Raw genomic sequence first — 17,967 nt, 5'->3', positions numbered from 1 at the left:
TCTGTGTAATGTAAGACAGAACAGGTCCTCCAACATGAGAGAGCCTCATTGTACCTGTTCTTCACTCTGCCCAACAGATGAGAATCCTGAACAAGGGACCCATTCTATTAATGTAATAATTGGGTATAGGAAAATGGGTCTTCAATGAGGGACATTTATTTAAGAGTTTACGCCACAATTGTCGCGTAAAAAAACTCAAACATGGTGTATGCCAGATGTGCGCTAATTTGCGACTTTTTAGTCTTTTTGCCACTTTTCTGAAGTGGCGAGAAAAGGGGCCGGATGTACTATGTCTTTCGACCCTGGCGTAGACATCAATTTCTGGCACATGGCAGGGTAGAGATGTGACTCCTTTATTAAGGGGCATCTCTCTCTTGATAAATTAGGTGCATCTCAATCCACTGCAGGGAAATCAATACTGACGTATGGGAACGCCAGTCTTGAAAACTCTCCCCAATGGCATGTTCATGAATTTGTGTGGTCTAAACAATATCTGAACCTTACGCCTGCATGTGTGGAGTTACTACTGCATAGGTAGACGTAGTAACATTTCCACAAGGTGTATATCTGCAGGTGTAATGGTCTTTGTGTGTAGGGCCTACAAGTACACATATGGGGAGGATCTTCTGTATACCTCCAACAGAAGGCTGTGAAGCAGTATCTGAGTGTACAAGCATATAAAAGGAGTACATTGCTGATATGCTCCCATTGTAAAGAAAAAAGTATATCCCAACAGTATACATTTTCACTCAATATCTTTGCATGGAATAGTATAGTGTACTAGGCTATTCCATACCGCAAAAGGAAAGGCATACTGGCGTTTTCCAGCCTGATGGAGGACAATAGGACACACTCTTGGCCTCCGCTGGGTGGAAGGAGCCAAAAGTGTGATTATGGTCTTAGATAGCAGTGAAGGTCTTGGAAAAAGTGCTGCTAGACAATGACTATATGTTGTGTACAAGGAAGAGTAAAAAGTGTTGAACATATGAAGTGAAGGATGCAGAATTTCTCATTCGGGTTGATGGTCCTGAAAGTAAAATAGGCCCTGGCTCTATATCTACACATGGACATCTGGAGTGCTTGTGTGACAGGCAGCTCACAATGTAACTCATTTACAATTTAGTTTCCTTACTTCTTCTGTGAAAAACAAAAACCATACACAAATTAAAGAGTAGTACTTACAAATGGTTGGTGGCCCATGAGCTGCCTCCTCTCACCGCCAGTTAACACTGAGATCCTGAGTTTGGTTTCTGGGCGCTCCCCATGGATATAAGCTATCAATCACTAACAGAGCTGGCCTGAGGTCCTAGCCCCAATTACAGCCCAATTACACAGACTGAAAGCCGATCAACTACAAAGCATCACCAAAAAGAAAACACATTCTTCTAGAATCAAATCAACCATGCCCAGAATTGTACAATAAATTACCCCATTCACCCAAAATGGTAACAGAATATAATAGGTATTTGTAACCTTTGGGGCGTGTGCTGTTTTGTAGATATAATACTGATAATGAGAGCCCCACAAAAGGTTAGAAATAGTATAAAAAAAAAAAAAGAAAAGGTAAAACAGAAAAAAAATCACCAGTCTGATGTATAGGACATCTGCATCGAAATCAAAACATAAATCTATAAGACAGAATTAAAAAGTTCCCAAATCAGCCATGCACCAGCCCAGATTTCTCCCCACCTCAGGCAGCTGACTGTTAGCGCTATCGGGAGGGGTCACCTCCACACTTGGAGTCTCAGATCTGGTTTGTAACACTTCCTCTGTCAGAGCACTGCTAACTGAGTCCTGAGACTGGAGGAAGTGGTCCACGTGGTCAGCCAGGTTGTCTTCCACTGCAGAGTCATTCTGGAGCTACGAAGAACATAAAAAGGTATCATCAGTATTCATCAAATCACGTCTACAACTGCTTGCATAAAATACTGATTACTGGTAAGGCTATGTTCACACGGCATCGTTTTGAAGCTGAAAAATATGGTGATGATTTCAGTGAAATCAGCCTCTGATATCCAGGTCCTTTTTTGGTGTATTATTTTCCCAGCAACATTTTCATCTGCATAAACATCAAATGCCGCCTGAATGGAGCAGTGGTCACGCATGCTCGTTGCTGGTTCATTCAGCTCTATGAGGCTGCTGAAGACCGTCGAGTGCTTGTGCTCAGCTATCTCCAGCAGTCCCAAAGAGTGGAATGCAGTGGTGGACACGTGTGTCTGCTGCTCCATCCGAGCCCCCGTTCTCATGAATGGCGGGGGGCCCCGTGGTTGGACATCTGTCAATCAGAGACTTATCCCCTATCCTGTAGAACATCTATATGATGCTCACAAAGGATGCTGAGCGCTTCACGGCTCCTCCGCTCTGAGTGACAGGTGTACAGGTCTCCTGGTTGGATGCTACAGCCGTCACTCTGGGAAGAGGGACTGTGAAGCAGATCAATGCAGAGCGTAAAGAGCACTCCACAGCGAGGCTCTGTCATCACTGCACTTGCAGGAGCAGAACATGACTGTATAAAACTTCATATTCACACTACTCCTGATGATAAAAACTCCACAAAAGATACTGTACTGCTCTCACCAGCCCCTACTTAGTGCTGTCAGCATTTTTGAATAAACTGATGACAGACTCCCATTATCATTATAAATTCTTCTAAATTCAAAATTGCCAGTAAAACTATTGGGCCAGCATAAAAAAATACAATAAGAATCCGACCCAAAAAAACACTTGTAATTCTTGTTTGCTAGCAAGTATGCTTCTATATAGTGTTGTTAAACACCAGGGAGAACAATATCATACCATGTTTGAATGAGACAAGATCTGACTGACAGTCAGTGCTTCTTCCTCTGAGGACTCATCCGTATCTTCTTGGTTGGTTAAATTCAGACTAGGCGTGCTCCCAGAGTACTGACATTCCTGCAGAGACGGGGTGTCACCTTTGTCAATACTGTCCAACGACCGTCTGCGGACTCCCCAGTTAAAGTTGTCAACGCTCTCACCCTAAGTGGGGGGAAAAAAATTAAAATTAACAAAATATGTTGGACCCTCCTCTGGAAGTCACAAGGCAATGCAAGAACACACAAGAGGAGGGTTGGTCTTAAACACTTAGGGGAGAAGCACGTGTCACTGGATACAGGAATGGCAACATGGAACAGATAACTAAGCCACTGTACACTGAAACATCAAGCCTGACGCGTTTTATGTACTGCACACACCACATGGGATCAGAGGTGAAACAAGCCACTCCACCAGGCTGCAACTTACCTGCAGCTCCTGGTTTGCAAAAAGGAAAACACAAGTAATCATAAGTAACAAGGACAACACACAGAGGCAGAAAACATACAATTATGTTACATTTGCATTAGAAAAGTACATACATAGACTATGAGGTGTAGATAGGACAGCCTTACCACTGTGTCACATGGGCAGTTTAAATTCTATGATACGGCTTACAATAGTAAACCTGCATAAGGAAGACAACTTGTGGTATGCTTAAATCTAATGCTGTATTGCAAAGCTATTCTTAAAGGGGTTGTCCTATAAAGCATCTGGATGTTATAGACTAGGGTCCCCTGCTCTGTGAGCCAGAATAAGAGGGGCCACTTTGAGAGTAGCTCCCATTCTTATCGGCTCAAGCCGTCCTTGTACTACATGGACGACAATATAATATTACACTTCCACCAGTGGCTGCTGTAGGGTAAATGCCTGGCTGGCCGCAGCTTCCACCTGGCAATATCAGCATATTCTCGGGACGGGGATTATGAAGAAGTAAGGGTGAAAAAGAGAAGACAAAAATCCTGAAGTCTACGGACACTTTTGCACTGAATGTTTTTACTGTTCATTTCCATCCTAAATATAAAATGAACCCTTTTTAAGACCCTACAATTTTCAGTTTTTGCTTTTTACTCCTTGGCCTCTGAGGGCCGTTTTTTGTTTTTTCGTTCACATACGAGGGCTTGTTTTTTGCAGGCCAAGTTGCACTTTCTATTGGTGGCACTGAATATTGCATACAATGTAGTGGGAAGCTGGAAAACAATTCGAAATGGTGTTCCCTATGTGGTAAAACTGACCAGTTCTTTTTCATTCTCTGGGTCAGTAGAATTACAACAATAACACATTTATAACGTTTTTATTGTGATTTAATACTGAAAAAAATAAAAATAAAAGAAATAAATTTTGAAAAAAAATAAAATAAAAATCTTTTTTTTGCACCGCCATATTCTGAGCCCCATAACTTTTTCAAAGTTCTGTCTAGGGAAGCGAGGGCGCGTTTTTTTGTGGGACAATCTGTAGTTTTTATTGATAACAATCTGTGCGTGTATGACTTTCTGATCACTTCTATTTAATTTGGGAGGTGAAGTGACAAAAAAAACGGCAAATCGGCCATTCTCTTTTTTTTTTTCTGTTATGGCATTCAACGTACAGAATAAATACGTTTATATTTTAATAGTTCGGTCATTTTGGGACACGGTGGAGCAAATTATTTTTATTGTTTATTTTTATTATGGAAAAGGTGGGTGATTAGAATTTTTTTATGTTTCACTTTTTTTTTTAAAGCTTATATTAAGCCCCCTTGGGGGATCTAAACATCCAATTGTTAAATCACTTGTCCCATAGACAACAATGAATTACCATGGAAGCTTATGGGACATTCAATATGTTCCTATGGAGCACTGCCACAGGAAGGACTCCATAGGAGCTATTGGTGTGGTAGCCTTGCATCCTTCCGAGGAACAGGAACTACCACAAAGAAAGAACGGCTTCCCCGAATGAAGGAATGAATACTGCAGCCTGAAAGCTAGTGATTACTTTGAGAAAAAAAAGTTGCACTAACATATGTGAAAATCATTTTTTCATGTCAAAGGTGTCCATAGTCTTTAAGATTTGACAAGCTGTGAAGAAAATCAAGACTAGGGAAAGAGTAAAATCAGTGACTGGCTATGAGTGGATTAAAGCTAAAATACATATTCACACATATTTACATTGAAAAACATGAAACAAAAACGTGTGTGATTCGCTCAGGTTTTATGCAATCTGCTCCTCTGTGACCTACAGCCAGGTGCCGCTTTTAATTACTGCTGTGGCAAACGGGACTGTGCGTGCATATGATAAACCCTGTTTACCTATACCTGCAATTATATATACATATACATTTAGGCCCCTTTCACACGAGCGAGTTTTCAGCGCAGGTGCAATGCGTGACGTGAAGGCATAGCACCCGCACTGAATCCTGACCCATGCATTTCAATGGGTCTGTGTACATGAGCGTTATTTTTTATGCATCAGTTCTGCATTGTGTGAAAATCGCAGCATGTTCTATATTGTGCGTTTTTCACGCAGCCCTGGCCCCATAGAAGTAAATGGGGCTTCAGTGAAAAACGCATTGCATCCGCAAGCAAGTGCGGATTCACTGATGGTTGCTAAGAGATGTTGTTTGTAAACCTTCCGTTTTTTTTATCACGCGCGTGAAAAACGCATTGCACCCGCGCGGAAAAAACGGAACTGAACGCCATCGCAGACAAAACTGACTGAACTTGCTTGAAAAATTGTGCAAGTTTTACTGAACGCATCCAGATCTATTCCGTCACGCTCGTGTGAAAGGGGCCTTATAGCCTACAGTATTTCTGAGGGGTTTCATTTTTAAATCTGCTTGCTGTCATGAGGAATCCATCAGCATAGTGCTGCCATACACACTCCTAACATTCTTACAGGAGGTGCTACTCTGTGATGTACTGATGCTTTCTGGGACATTTCGCTTTTTTTTAGGTTGGAATTACACATGCAGTTTTGAGTGGGTACACATCATGTTTTGTGCCTCCGTTTGATGAGAAAAAAAAACGCAGCACCACATTCTTGTATCCTGCACAGTACGGTAGGATACAAGAATTTTTTTACCGTACTGTGTATCCTGCACAGTACGGTAAAAAAAAAAAAAAGTATACGTAATTTTTTTAACAATGGAACTCTATGGTGAACAGATGCCACTGTATGGCATCAGTCTGGGGCATCTGTTTAACGAATATGTTTTTTGCATGGGAAAACATGATGTGAACCCAGCCTTTGAGCCAAAAAGATCCAGCAGGAAGTAGAAGTACAAATTCTTACTTTATCATCCCATTCCTTTTGAATCTACTTCTGGTTTTGGGCTAAAATAACTGCATTACCAACTCCCATAAAATGGCATGTGTGATTCAGGCCAAATGGAAAGAAGTAAACTTTACATTTCCCAAAACGAAACAGAGTGTTGCTCTGTCCAGATGGTGAGTCAACTGGGAGAGCAAACAGGAAACCAGCAACTAGATATGATGCAACCCAATAGACTCAGAGACACATTAATAAAGACGGGCATTCCCATTCCCCAGTCATGATCCCTGGGTGTCAGAGTGAGATAAATGATACAGATAACCTCTTCTCAAGCAGTCCATGTGCCAGAAACGAAAGTCTACCCCAGCTAGGGCCAGTTTCGGACGTAAGTTATAGTAAACCCGGTAGGCCGCATTAAGCGCCTCCCCTTTTCTCTCCACTTTAGAAAAGTGTCGAGAAGCCTCAGAAGTCACAAATTGTGGCGGATATATGGTGTGCACCATACGTTGCCACTTTTTTACACCACAATAGTGGCGTAAAGGTTTTAGTTAATGACTTTGTAGACTTAGGATTTTACATAAACTTTATAATACTGATCAAAGCTGGTCTTGGGAACAGTTCACATCGCAGGATTTGGAACATAACTGAGACGAACGGAGCTGAACAGAATCCACTGACTACAGTGGTGTCCATTCAGTATCCTGGTTTTTTTTTTTGGTGGTGTCCTTTCGTTTTGAGGGAATCTGTGACAAGGCTCCAAATCTCCAACCCAGTTGTGAACGAACCGTAACACATAAACTGGGATTATACACTAGCTATGAAGGAAAGTATGATGGCAGCAGAAGTTTTAGCCTTCACTTTTTGCAGATCTTACAGCTATAATAATTCTCAAATGTAATAAAGAGTTCATTTCTAAATCTGTTCTAGTGTTTACTGATGGTAACATTTGGAGAGATGAGTGACTGACATCAAGAACCACACACAGGGGTCTCACCTCAGCATCTTCCAGCTCAACATCCAAAAAGTCAAAGTCCTTGAAGACACCAAATTGCTGTTCACTGCCAGTGTCCTCCACAGCGACTTCCTCCTCTTGAATTGCTTCTTCTGTGCTCGAAATGAGGCTGGTTTGCTGATCTCCAACCTCCAGGTCTTCATTTGATGAGAAGACCACCTATTGTGGGAAGAAATCAGAAGAGAAACCTTCTAAACACTCATGTTCTCTGTATGGGGTGAGCTTGGAGCAATTAGCAGGTGTAGGAAGTGTTTAATAAGCCAGAGCAATGGGAAATGCAAAGAAAGTTTAATTAACGGCTAGGTGGTAAACAAGATGCACTTACTGATGGATTTTTGGGGAGCCCAGAGTCAGGGCCACACAGGGAAAGGACATTCATCAGCTTCTCCCGTGTCCTCCGCTGAAAAGGAAAAAGTAACAAAGCACATCAAATTTATGGAAATGCTAAATGTGTTCTTTCTGATTAGCTAAGTTGCATTAATGAAAAGCAAGGGAACAAAACATGGACACAGGCGCAGGTCCTTCAATTCTAAAAATATACACCAGATGCTCTTAATATGTTAATCCCTTGCATCAGCACAATGAAAAACCCATTGTAGTCTGTATGCATGAATGTTGTCAGCTACATGTCTATAGAGCGGGATTATATGATGTGATGTCACGTATGTGAGGTATGTTACAGGGAAAGACTGGTAAAATACTGTCCTCCACATAAGGCCCGACCTGTAGGATAAGTGATGTACACGGCATATTAAGCAGGAGATCCCGGTAAGTCATATCAGGATACGAAGTTAATCAGCGCTAGCAGTGCGATTACTTGTCCAACTCCACAAAAATTCTAGAAGGCTTTATTGCCACAATCACGTGAACATTTTATGGCAAAAAATGTGTGAGGGCTGGATTTTTGCAGGGTGATTGTTAGTTTTCATGGGTATCGTTTTGGGGTACACACTTTTTTTGGTAGCAAATAAGCAAAAAAACAAAACAGTTTACTAGCCCCACAAGGGGAATGTATCTTTTGATACTTCTTATGCAGTACAGTTGCTATATTGTCAGTGCGATGCTGATAGACATTAGCAGGCTGCGCCAGGGAGGCAAAGCTTGCTAGGCATACACTGCAGGCAAGCCTGGGACCCTCATTAGGCCCCTTGCTGTCCTGCGAAGACACAGCGGCGGAAGCCTAGCCTAAGGCCCCTCAGTGACCGCCCTAAAAAGGCGTATGGGTGGTTGCTAAGGGGTTAACTAAATAATAGCAGCAAATGTGAAAAAATTCAAATAAAGAACCATAGTAGAATTGTTCCATAAGGGCCAGCAGTGTGGCACTGCCGCCTATCAATCACAGCTACCATTCCTAGGGTGCGGCCATGCCTAGTGTATACGCCGAGGACTTTTCTACGGCAGAACTACATACAGAAAATCCGCAAAAGCAGTAAAGTAGATGGGATTTTACCAATTCCACACACAGCAATTAAATCCACACATAACTTGACATGTGTTGTGAATTTTAGCGCCACCGCATGTTAATTAGATTTGCACTGAAGATTTTCATATGTGGACCCAATATGTGTGGCAATACCTTTAGACTAGATGCCTCTTTATATATTAGCTTATCTAATGTTCCTGTGTGCCAGAGACTCAAGTCTATGCCAGCCAAGGGCGCCAGTTTCTGCCGTAAGTTATAGCAAATCTGGCGGGCTGTGCTAAGCCCTGCTCCTCCCCCTTTCTCTTGACTTCAAATAACTGGCAAGCTTAAAAGGCTGCAAATTATGGTGCGATTCATAATTTGACACTTTTTTACGTGAAAATTGTCGTGTAAAAGCGTTAGTAAATGTCTTCCACTGCCTATAAACACAGGACCAACTCAGACTATCAAAGAAGACCATAAAAAAACTGGGAAGGAGGGAGGGGGGAAAAAAGTGCCAGAAATATTAACAAAATGTTACGCAGAATGTCGAAGGGCCCTGAAGTCAACAGAGGGAAGGGCCAAACTTTGGCATTACAACAAGCAGGATTTCCTTAAATGCTCTTAAAAGGCTGCAAATTAGTAATATGTGAATTTCTACTAAAATTACATATTTGGCTTTTACACCAACAAGCATTCAGCTGAGTGTGTACATCCTAAAGCCTAATCCAGTACCAACATTTGCCAGAATATAGGCCATCAAATAAAACTTACAGATATTAACTGACATATTGTGGGACATTTTTTACATTTATTGCATGTATTTTGGATTTACAACATATTTAGTAATTTAGAATCATTTCAGTTTTGCAGCCTTCACATATTCCAACACATAGCAGCTGCAGAGTGCCGTTCACTGTTAAATCCATCAGTTGGGCTGTCTGATGACTCCTGCAATCTCCTGAATGCTGATCTAAGCACAATTATGGGCAAATCAAAGTTAAATGATGGCTAGAGAACTAAATCTGTTCAGAATTGTTAACAAAAACCAATTACAAAAATTATTTTAGCCCAAAATACGTGCAATAAAATAAAAATATTGCCCACAGGCATCCAGAGCGTTTATGCAAGTCTCATCAGCAGCTAAAAGGGATTGGGGATTAGAATGCAATTTCTTCCTTTACCTGAGATAGCTGCGGTCTCTTCCAACTGACAGGGACAAGTGCATTGGAGTTGGATCCTGAAGAAGTGGATGAGGTGCTCCGAGTCACAGCGATGACCTTTGGCTTCCCATTCCTTCCAGCTGCACTATGCTGGTCCCCGTACTTCTGCCCTATTATTGGTGTCTAGGTCGGAAAACAGGCCTGAATAAGTACAATGTGACCTAGACCAATCTAGATAAAACTCATCTTACGAACAGAGTAAAGACACAATGATGGATGACCTGAGAGAACAGAACCCTGGCAGAAATCACAGCATGAAAGAGTTATCTCCTTAATGAATGAATGAGCAGAGGCAGATTACAAAATGCCTGCTATACAGTCTAATGCATTTACTATGACAATGCTCTAGATTTCCCTTAACCATATGGACTCTTTGGCCTGTAATAATTCACAGCAGAGGGATACAAGATTTGAGCTGTTGTGAAACTACAACAATAATGATATACGAAGTAAAAAAAAAAAAAAAAAAGTAATATACGACGCAGGTTATCTCACCTCTGATATATCAAAATGAAAATCTAATGTTTTTCCCGGAAGCTCCTTCGAGGCGCAGTTAAATATTTTTGCAAACGAGATCTCAGGTGAACCTAAATCCACGTAGGATTTTGGAGCATCATTTGGCACAACCAGGCTGGCAGAGCGGGACACCACAAGTTTTAAGATATTCAGTGCTTCCCTCCAATACGCACTCTGTTGGGAGAAGAAGGCAACAATAAGAAATCATAGTAAAAACTGTACAATGCCATACACGGAAATTAGTTTGCAGAAAAGGAAAAATCTCATTAGTTTCCTGCGGAACAGTTACACAATCACCTAGATTTGCTATATGCTTTTGGGTACTTTCTTTTCACTTGCTCTATGGATTAAGGTTGCACCCTTCAAACTCCATGTGAAAACCTCAACAAAGTACAATTGTTTTTACTGCAATTTCTTCAACAAAACTGGTAAGGTTATGGTCACACGTGGTGGGTCCACAGCATATCTGGTGGAAAGGGCGGATTGCGATAAAAAAAATAAAAAAAATCTGCAGATTTTGAAATCAGTGGCAAATATTTGCAATATAAACTGACTTTAAAATCTGCAGCAAGTTTTGTGCGGATTTCATGGTGGAAGCGTTCCAAAGAGTTTGCATGAGATTTGTTACTGTAAGGGTCCATTCACATGTCTGTGAACACGATGTGCTGCCCGGATCCGCACTTCCGTTCACGAAAAAAATAGAACATGTCCTATTCTTATCCGCAATTTTCTATTAAGTGCCGGCAATGTGCGGTCCGCAAAATGCGGAACGCACATCGCCGATGTCCGTGTTTTGCGGATCCGCAAAACACACACGGACGTGTGAATGGACCCTAAACGCTGTACACAATTCCATGATTTTCTGCACGCCATTACCGCTACATCTGCTTGCTTCCAAACGGCAAGCACTTCTCCAGTTAAATGTAGTGATGCTGCTCATATGGGGCCAATATATTGTGCGGCGCTGTACCGAGGTTGATATTGACATCTGGCCCTGTACCTAATGGGGTGCACGATCTAATTTTCCTATCTCATGCTCACCTATCAGTATGTTTGTTTGGAGTGTGGAGGAAAATGGAGTATCGGAAGGAACCCCACACGTCTGAGGAGAAGCTCTGTGCAGACATTGTTCTTTAAACCTAGGACCCCAACGCTGCAGGGCAACAGCACTAACCACTGACCCCAGCAATGCCCCATACATTCTGATAGTAGTCACAAAATAGTAGCATAGCAATAGTTAGCTCTTTCTCCATTTGTGTTTGAAGCCTGGCATTTCTGCCCCAGCAAAAGACCGAGATATAGAAGATGTAGAAAGCACCTTGAGGACACTGCACTAAGCTGCTGAATAAGGCATCGCTGCCATTGCTACGCTGACCTGGTTTTCATTTCAGTACTCTTAGCCAAGCACAAAGACAAGCTGGCTACGTGCTGCAGGCCATTTCCATAAAGGCTTCTGCTCTATAGACCGCTGGGCTGGTTTTTCATTTTCTGTCATGAGCCAAAAAAGAAATGTTTCTGTCAAAGCAGGAAATTGGAATAAAAAATTAAAAAAAAAGTCCTAAAACATCTGGCTTTTATAGTCAAAGGGATAAAGTGAAAACTCTGCACGTTGGGTACATTAAGTAAATGACACTGAAACAAACCAGCTACTCGCTCAGGGGTCAAACATGAATTAAAGAAAGCAATTGTTCAGAATCGCATAGCTGAGGTAGCAAGTAGCTGAAAATACATCAGCAACTGTAAGAAGAAGTACAAAAATGGTAAGTGAGTGCCAAGGGCACATACTGTGCGAGGAAACGGCAGGAACATTCCCAAATGCACGCTCAGACTATATATAGGAGGAGAAGAGCATCCACACTGCAGGCACACAGCCTCCTGTAAACCTGCAGTGGAAGGATCCCTGAATGCTGATTATGTTCTAGAAATAATGACTGATGGAGAAGCTCACCTGCACGTATTTGCCTATGATTTTTATGATTTCCAGGTTAAACTGCTTTACTGGCGCTGCAGAGAGGTCAATGTGGCTGAGCAGGCTGTAGATGATCTGCAGCAATGACTGCTGCATGCTGGACAGGCCTTTTTCCAGGAGCTGGAACAATGCATACAGATATGATGTTATAGAAGACAGCAAGCTTTGTATTATATCATTTTAGGCAGAAAGAAACAAATGCCAAATTCACTTTTTTTTTTTTTTAAAGGGCTTTTTCTATTGATGGCCTAGCCTCAGGATAGGTCATTAATATCAGATCAGTGAGGGCCCGACACCTGGTACCCCCGCCGATCAGCTGTATAGGGTGACGGCGGGCGCAGTGCAAACGTGCCGTCTTACCTTCCTTACGGCTGTTGTTGTCCCATAGACATACAGCGGCAAGCAGGAAGAGAGAAGGGAGACGGCAAGTGAGCACTGCGCGCCCAGTCTCCTCATACAGCTGATCGGCAGGGGTGCCGGGTGTCGGACCCCCGCCGATCTGATATTGATGACCAATCCTGAGCATAGGTCATCAATATTAAAAGCCCAGACGACTTCTTTAAATTGGAACATACTTTTACGGCAACATAAGAAGTGTAGATACACATAGATGTACATTTAAACTGACCCTATTACCATCACGGCATGGTGATAGCTGGACCCTGGCAGCCTCAAGGAGAGAAAACATCAGCACCAATGTGCAAATGTCTGGGCATGAACTTGTGCATGTCACAGCCGCATTGTCCAAGTTGGCGGCAATGTTCATCGCCAGCTCCTAGCACACAGATTGCCAAGGATGCACCTAATTTATTAAGAGACATTTGCCTCTTAATAAATTAGGGGCATCTCACTCCATCGCACAGGGGATCAGGACTGGCAAAAAATGCGGATCCGATGCAGACCAAAAATACGGTTGTGTCAATGGGGCCTTAAAGCTAGTTTCAGATGACCGTGTTCATACCGGGAAACAAACTGGGGGAGATATATCAAGGCTGGCGGATCCATCCCCTAGTCTTGATCTCCCTGCACTGGCGTGCAATGACCCTGATTTGTTAAGAGCAGAAGCCTCTTAATAAATCAGGCGCATCTCTTCCCTGCTATGCGCCAGAAAGTGAAGTCTACGCCAACTGCAGGCTGGCGTAGACTTCAGCTATAACTTCCGTCACTTTCTGGCGAAAGTTATAGTAAATGCCACGGGAGGCATGACGCCACGCCCCTTTTCTTGGCACCTCGGAAAATTGCAGAGAACAACAAAAAGTCGCAAATTATGATGCACAGCTGCAGTGCGCCTTAATTCGTGACTTTTTTACGCCACAATTGTCCCCCACTGAGTGTGTTAGCATTATTTCCCAGCCTGAACACTGCTTATGTGACAGGAACTCACAGCACTATAATAATTTTTAATGCCGTGGGTTCCTGCTGTAATGAATCATACTCACATGAAGCAGCCAGGACGGTTCTATACAGTGGAGGTCCCGCAGGAATCCACAGCATTAAATCCAAATCATTATAGAGCCATGAGTTCCTGTCACATAAGCAATGTTAAGGCCTAGAAATACCGCCCGCACACAGAGCTGGTTTCTCGGCCTTAATGTGCCCTACCCAGGTTCCTGATCATAATATATGGGTCTCACTCACCTCAGCAAGATAGGTAACAAGACTGAAGGTGGTATCTGAAAAGGAGTCATGTAGGTAGCGGCACACAACATTGATCCAATTGGAGCAGTCTCTAGAGTAGCTGTGCGTGCTGTACAGACTCATCATATGGGCCAGGTTTGTCAGCGTGGCAGTCTTCTCCTCTGCACAAACCTAAAACACAATAATGAAGCATTAATTTACAGTACATTGAGAGATGTTAGGAGAAACATATATATACTGTTCCAGAAGGAATGGCGTCCCCAATCCTAAATCATAATACCCATACTGATGTGTTGACACCCACAAGACATGGTGGAGCGACACGCTTCGCTTCATTCATTAAACTTCTACAAAGTCATGCAACTTCAATGTTTCCCTATAGAGGACAAGTTCAACTTCAAGGCTGAGCTATTATTTTGGCAGAGCACAAATATCACCTGCAACCTTTTCCCCAACATGTTGCCTGGTCGCCCGAGCCTAAGGTCTCATACACACAGCCGTGTCTGTGTTTCCATCCACAAAAAAAAAGGAGATCTGCAATATGTGGATACCTTCCATGTGCATTCCTAGCAATACAGAGAAGAATAGCACCTGCTCTATAACTTGCAGAATGGTCACACAGATCTGCAAAAAATTTGGGTATGTGCTTGGCCATACGAAAATGAATGAGGCTGTGTGCTATCTGCAAAAAATGTGAAAAGCACACAGATAAAAAATACAGTTGTGTGCATGAGGCCTTAGAAAGTAAGGGGGTCATTTATTATTAATAAAGCCCCATCGCTGGCAGTGGATCCGCCGAAGTTATGAAGAGGTGCCGGCCTCTCCATAACTTTAGCGCATCCTGCGCCAGTCTAAATGTAAACCAGCTTCATAGACCATTTTGTACGCCTAAACCAGCCATAGAAAATGATTAATGGCTAGGGGTGCACCGAAATTCCGGCAGCCGAAAATATCGGCCGAAAATGCACCTAATCCACTTCGGCCGATATTGTTACATATCGGCCGAAAATATGGGGTGTGGGATTTGTCACCCACCATCTGCGGGCGGGCGGTTTACTTTGTCACTGCATCTTTATTTTACCTTACAATCGTGAGGCTCCAGTAACTAACAACTCTGCAGGCAGAGCAGAGGCCGGCGTAACGTCACTTACTCACGTGACGCGCCTGCTCCGCCTCCTTCATGCATAAAGTGGGCGGAGCAGGTGCGTCACGTGAGTAAGTGACGTTACGCCGCCCTCCGCTCTGCCTGCAGAGTTCTTACTGGAGCGTCACGATTGTAAGGTAAAATAAAGATGCAGTGAGTGATGCTGTGAGCAGCAGGGCCGGGGCTGTTATGGGTAGGGGGATCGGTCTATGGCACTGCTATGGGGAGGGGGGATCTGTGCACTGCTATGGGGAGGGGGGATCTGTGCACTGTTATGGGGAAAGGGATCTGTGCACTGTTATGGGGAAAGGGATCTGTGCACTGTTATGCCCATAACAGTGCACATATCCCCTTTCCATAACAGTGCACAGATCCCCCTCTCCATAACAGCGCCACCCACAGATCCCCCTCTCCATAACAGCGCCACCCACAGATCCCCCTCTCCATAACAGCGCCACCCAGAGATCCCCCTCTCCATAACAGCGCCACCCACAGATCCCCCTCTCCATAACAGCGCCACCCAGAGATCCCCCTCTCCATAACAGCGCCACCCACAGATCCCCCTCTCCATAACAGCGCCACCCACAGATCCCCCTCTCCATAACAGCGCCACCCACAGATCCCCCTCTCCATAACAGCGCCACCCACAGATCCCCCTCTCCATAACAGCGCCACCCACAGATCCCCCTCTCCATAACAGCGCCACCCACAGATCCCCCTCTCCATAGCGCCACCCACAGATCCCTCTCTCCATAACAGCGCCACCCACAGATCCCCCTCTCCATAACAGCGCCACCCACAGATCCCCCTCTCCATAACAGCGCCACCCACAGATGAATTTCATTCATGAAAAAGAATTATTAATAAAATCATTAAAAAAAAAGTATTTTAAAAGTATTTGGGCAAAAAGGCAGTTTCGGTTTCGGTTTTCGGTCAAGGGCATCCTGAATTTTCGGTTTCGGACCAGAATTTTCATTTCGGTGCACCCCTATTAATGGCACAGACCTGCCGGCCCGCCCCCAATTTTAGACCTGGCGTGAGCGCCATCTGAGCCTGAAATATGCCTAATATAGGCGTATTTCAGTATAATAAATTACCCCCTAAGGCCCCTTTCAGAAGAGTGAGTGTCACGCTCCGGACTCGCACCGCATTATATTGATTTATGATGCTATGTAACCCTTAGAGGTCTGGAATGTACTGGATAACACTGACAACATGAAGTCAGTGTTATTCAGCACATTCCAGAACTATAAGGGTTACATAGCATCATAAATCAATATAATGCTATGCGACCCCGGCCGTGCTGGGAGTTCAGGACGGGCGCTCTCCCTGACACACGCTGTGAGCCTGATACATGAGACTCGCTCGTGTGAAAGGGGCCTAAAACTTGTGATAGGCCACAGTTGAAATATCAATATTTTTGATGGTTGTGGGTCTGGGTCCTGAGACTCTCATCAACTGCCAAAAAGCAGGAGGCAGAAGTTCTCATCTGGATGCTATCTCTCCTGCTAGCTGAAAATGGGCTAAACATAAAGTCTATAAGTGAACAGCTAGCTAGGAGAGACAGCCTTCCGCTTCTGCCTCCATGTTTTCAGTGGGGGGTCTCAGCACCGGGACACCCACCGACCACATTTTTTGACATGTCACTATGACTTAGCAAATGTTTCTTAAAAACACATCTATTCTTTAAATGGCTCTACTGATCATTTTTTTCTTCTAACTAAACACGTACCTTGGCTATCCGGTCTGCAGTTTCTTTACAGAACGGTGTGGGGTTGTCAAAGTGTTGAATTAAATGAGGCAATAAGCACAAGATATTTAGAGGAAACCCTGTAAGTAAAACACATTTTCATCAGACACCACTGAAAGCTTCCAGGATTACATTTTGTCTTGTGTTTGCATATGTATTGACTTTCTCAGCTGATTAATATTGGAATTTTTATTTATTTTTTTGCATTCAAGGGTTTGTCCAGGTTCCGAGCTGAACCCGGACATACCTCCATTTTCACCCTGGCAGCCCCCCTGACTTGAGCAGCAGAGCAGTTTATGCTCCGATGCTCTCCTTTGCCCTGCGCTAAATCGCGCAGGGCAAAGGCATTTTTTGGAGATCCAGTGACGTACCAGGGCTCTCCATGGGGCTGCCAGGAAGCCCGGTGACGTTACCGGCACTGATGGGCGGGATTTAGCGCTTCCCTAGCCAGTAAAACGGTTAGGGCAGCGCTAAAGCCCGCCCATCAGAGCCGGTGAAGTCGCCCGACAGTGTGTTATGATAAACAAAAGAGCCCTTGCCCTGCGCGATTTATCACAGGGCAAGGGAGCGCATCGGTGCATGAGATGCTCCGATGCTAGCCTCAGGGAGGCTGCCTGGGTGAAAATAAGGGTATGTCCGGGTTCAGCTCTGAACCCAGACAACCCCTTTCAATTTTGCTGTTCCTGACCTTAAAAATACAGAAACTCTTACAGATACCTTTTGCTTTAAAACTGCAAGAGAGCACTGCACAAGATGAAAGGGGATGTCTCAACTGGACATTCAAAGGGGCTGTCCCATATGGCCGTTTTCACAAGATGGGACCAAGCACGGGCCTCAGGTGGGTAGACTTACGGAAACTGCCGAGCGGGCCAGTGCTCTGCCATTTCCTTAACGCGGATTGCAGTGAATGGGAGCTACATAAACAGCATAGCAGAACAAGCTCCCAAGTTACAGAAGCAGCCTAGCTTGCTGTGCTCTGCTATTTGCGTACCCCCCATTCACTGAAATAGGAGCAACAGAAACAGTGGAGTCCTGGCCTGCTCAACAGTTTCTGCAGGCCTGGCCACTTGAGGTCAGCAAGATGGGACAACTCCATTAAAGTATATCAATAGGCTATGCCATAAATGTCTGATAGGTGTGGGTCCCACCTCTGAGACCCACATCTATCTCAAGAACAGGGTACTGCCGTGAATGGCAGCTTTCTTCTTTCTCTGCTGTGGGACTTCTGGAAA

At 43.9% G+C, this 17,967-nt stretch overlaps 1 protein-coding gene across 10 annotated transcripts in view; it reads right to left on the bottom strand.

Annotated features, from left to right (window-relative positions):
* The window catches only part of FRYL (FRY like transcription coactivator), a 330,165-nt gene that overhangs the window by 21,643 nt on the left and 290,555 nt on the right, over positions 1–17,967 (bottom strand). For 5 of the 10 annotated variants that reach the window (XM_040418890.1, XM_040418883.1, XM_040418887.1 and 2 more), the window contains 10 exons: positions 16,718–16,815; positions 13,842–14,012; positions 12,183–12,323; positions 10,214–10,408; positions 9,680–9,841; positions 7,419–7,493; positions 7,076–7,252; positions 3,262–3,270; positions 2,797–2,997; positions 1,690–1,860 (listed from right to left, as the gene is read on the bottom strand). In XM_040418890.1, coding sequence (XP_040274824.1) covers positions 1,690–1,860; positions 2,797–2,997; positions 3,262–3,270; positions 7,076–7,252; positions 7,419–7,493; positions 9,680–9,841; positions 10,214–10,408; positions 12,183–12,323; positions 13,842–14,012; positions 16,718–16,815 — 1,400 coding nt within the window. The remainder of the gene's footprint in view (positions 1–1,689; positions 1,861–2,796; positions 2,998–3,261; positions 3,271–7,075; positions 7,253–7,418; positions 7,494–9,679; positions 9,842–10,213; positions 10,409–12,182; positions 12,324–13,841; positions 14,013–16,717; positions 16,816–17,967) is intronic. The other 5 variants (XM_040418886.1, XM_040418888.1, XM_040418891.1 and 2 more) reach the window with 1 other exon arrangement.

This window comes from Bufo bufo, chromosome 2, assembly GCF_905171765.1.
Source record: "Bufo bufo chromosome 2, aBufBuf1.1, whole genome shotgun sequence".
Taxonomy (NCBI): Eukaryota; Metazoa; Chordata; class Amphibia; order Anura; family Bufonidae; genus Bufo; species Bufo bufo.
Note: the sequence above shows the minus strand (reverse complement) of the source record. Positions and strands in the feature narration are given on the sequence as shown.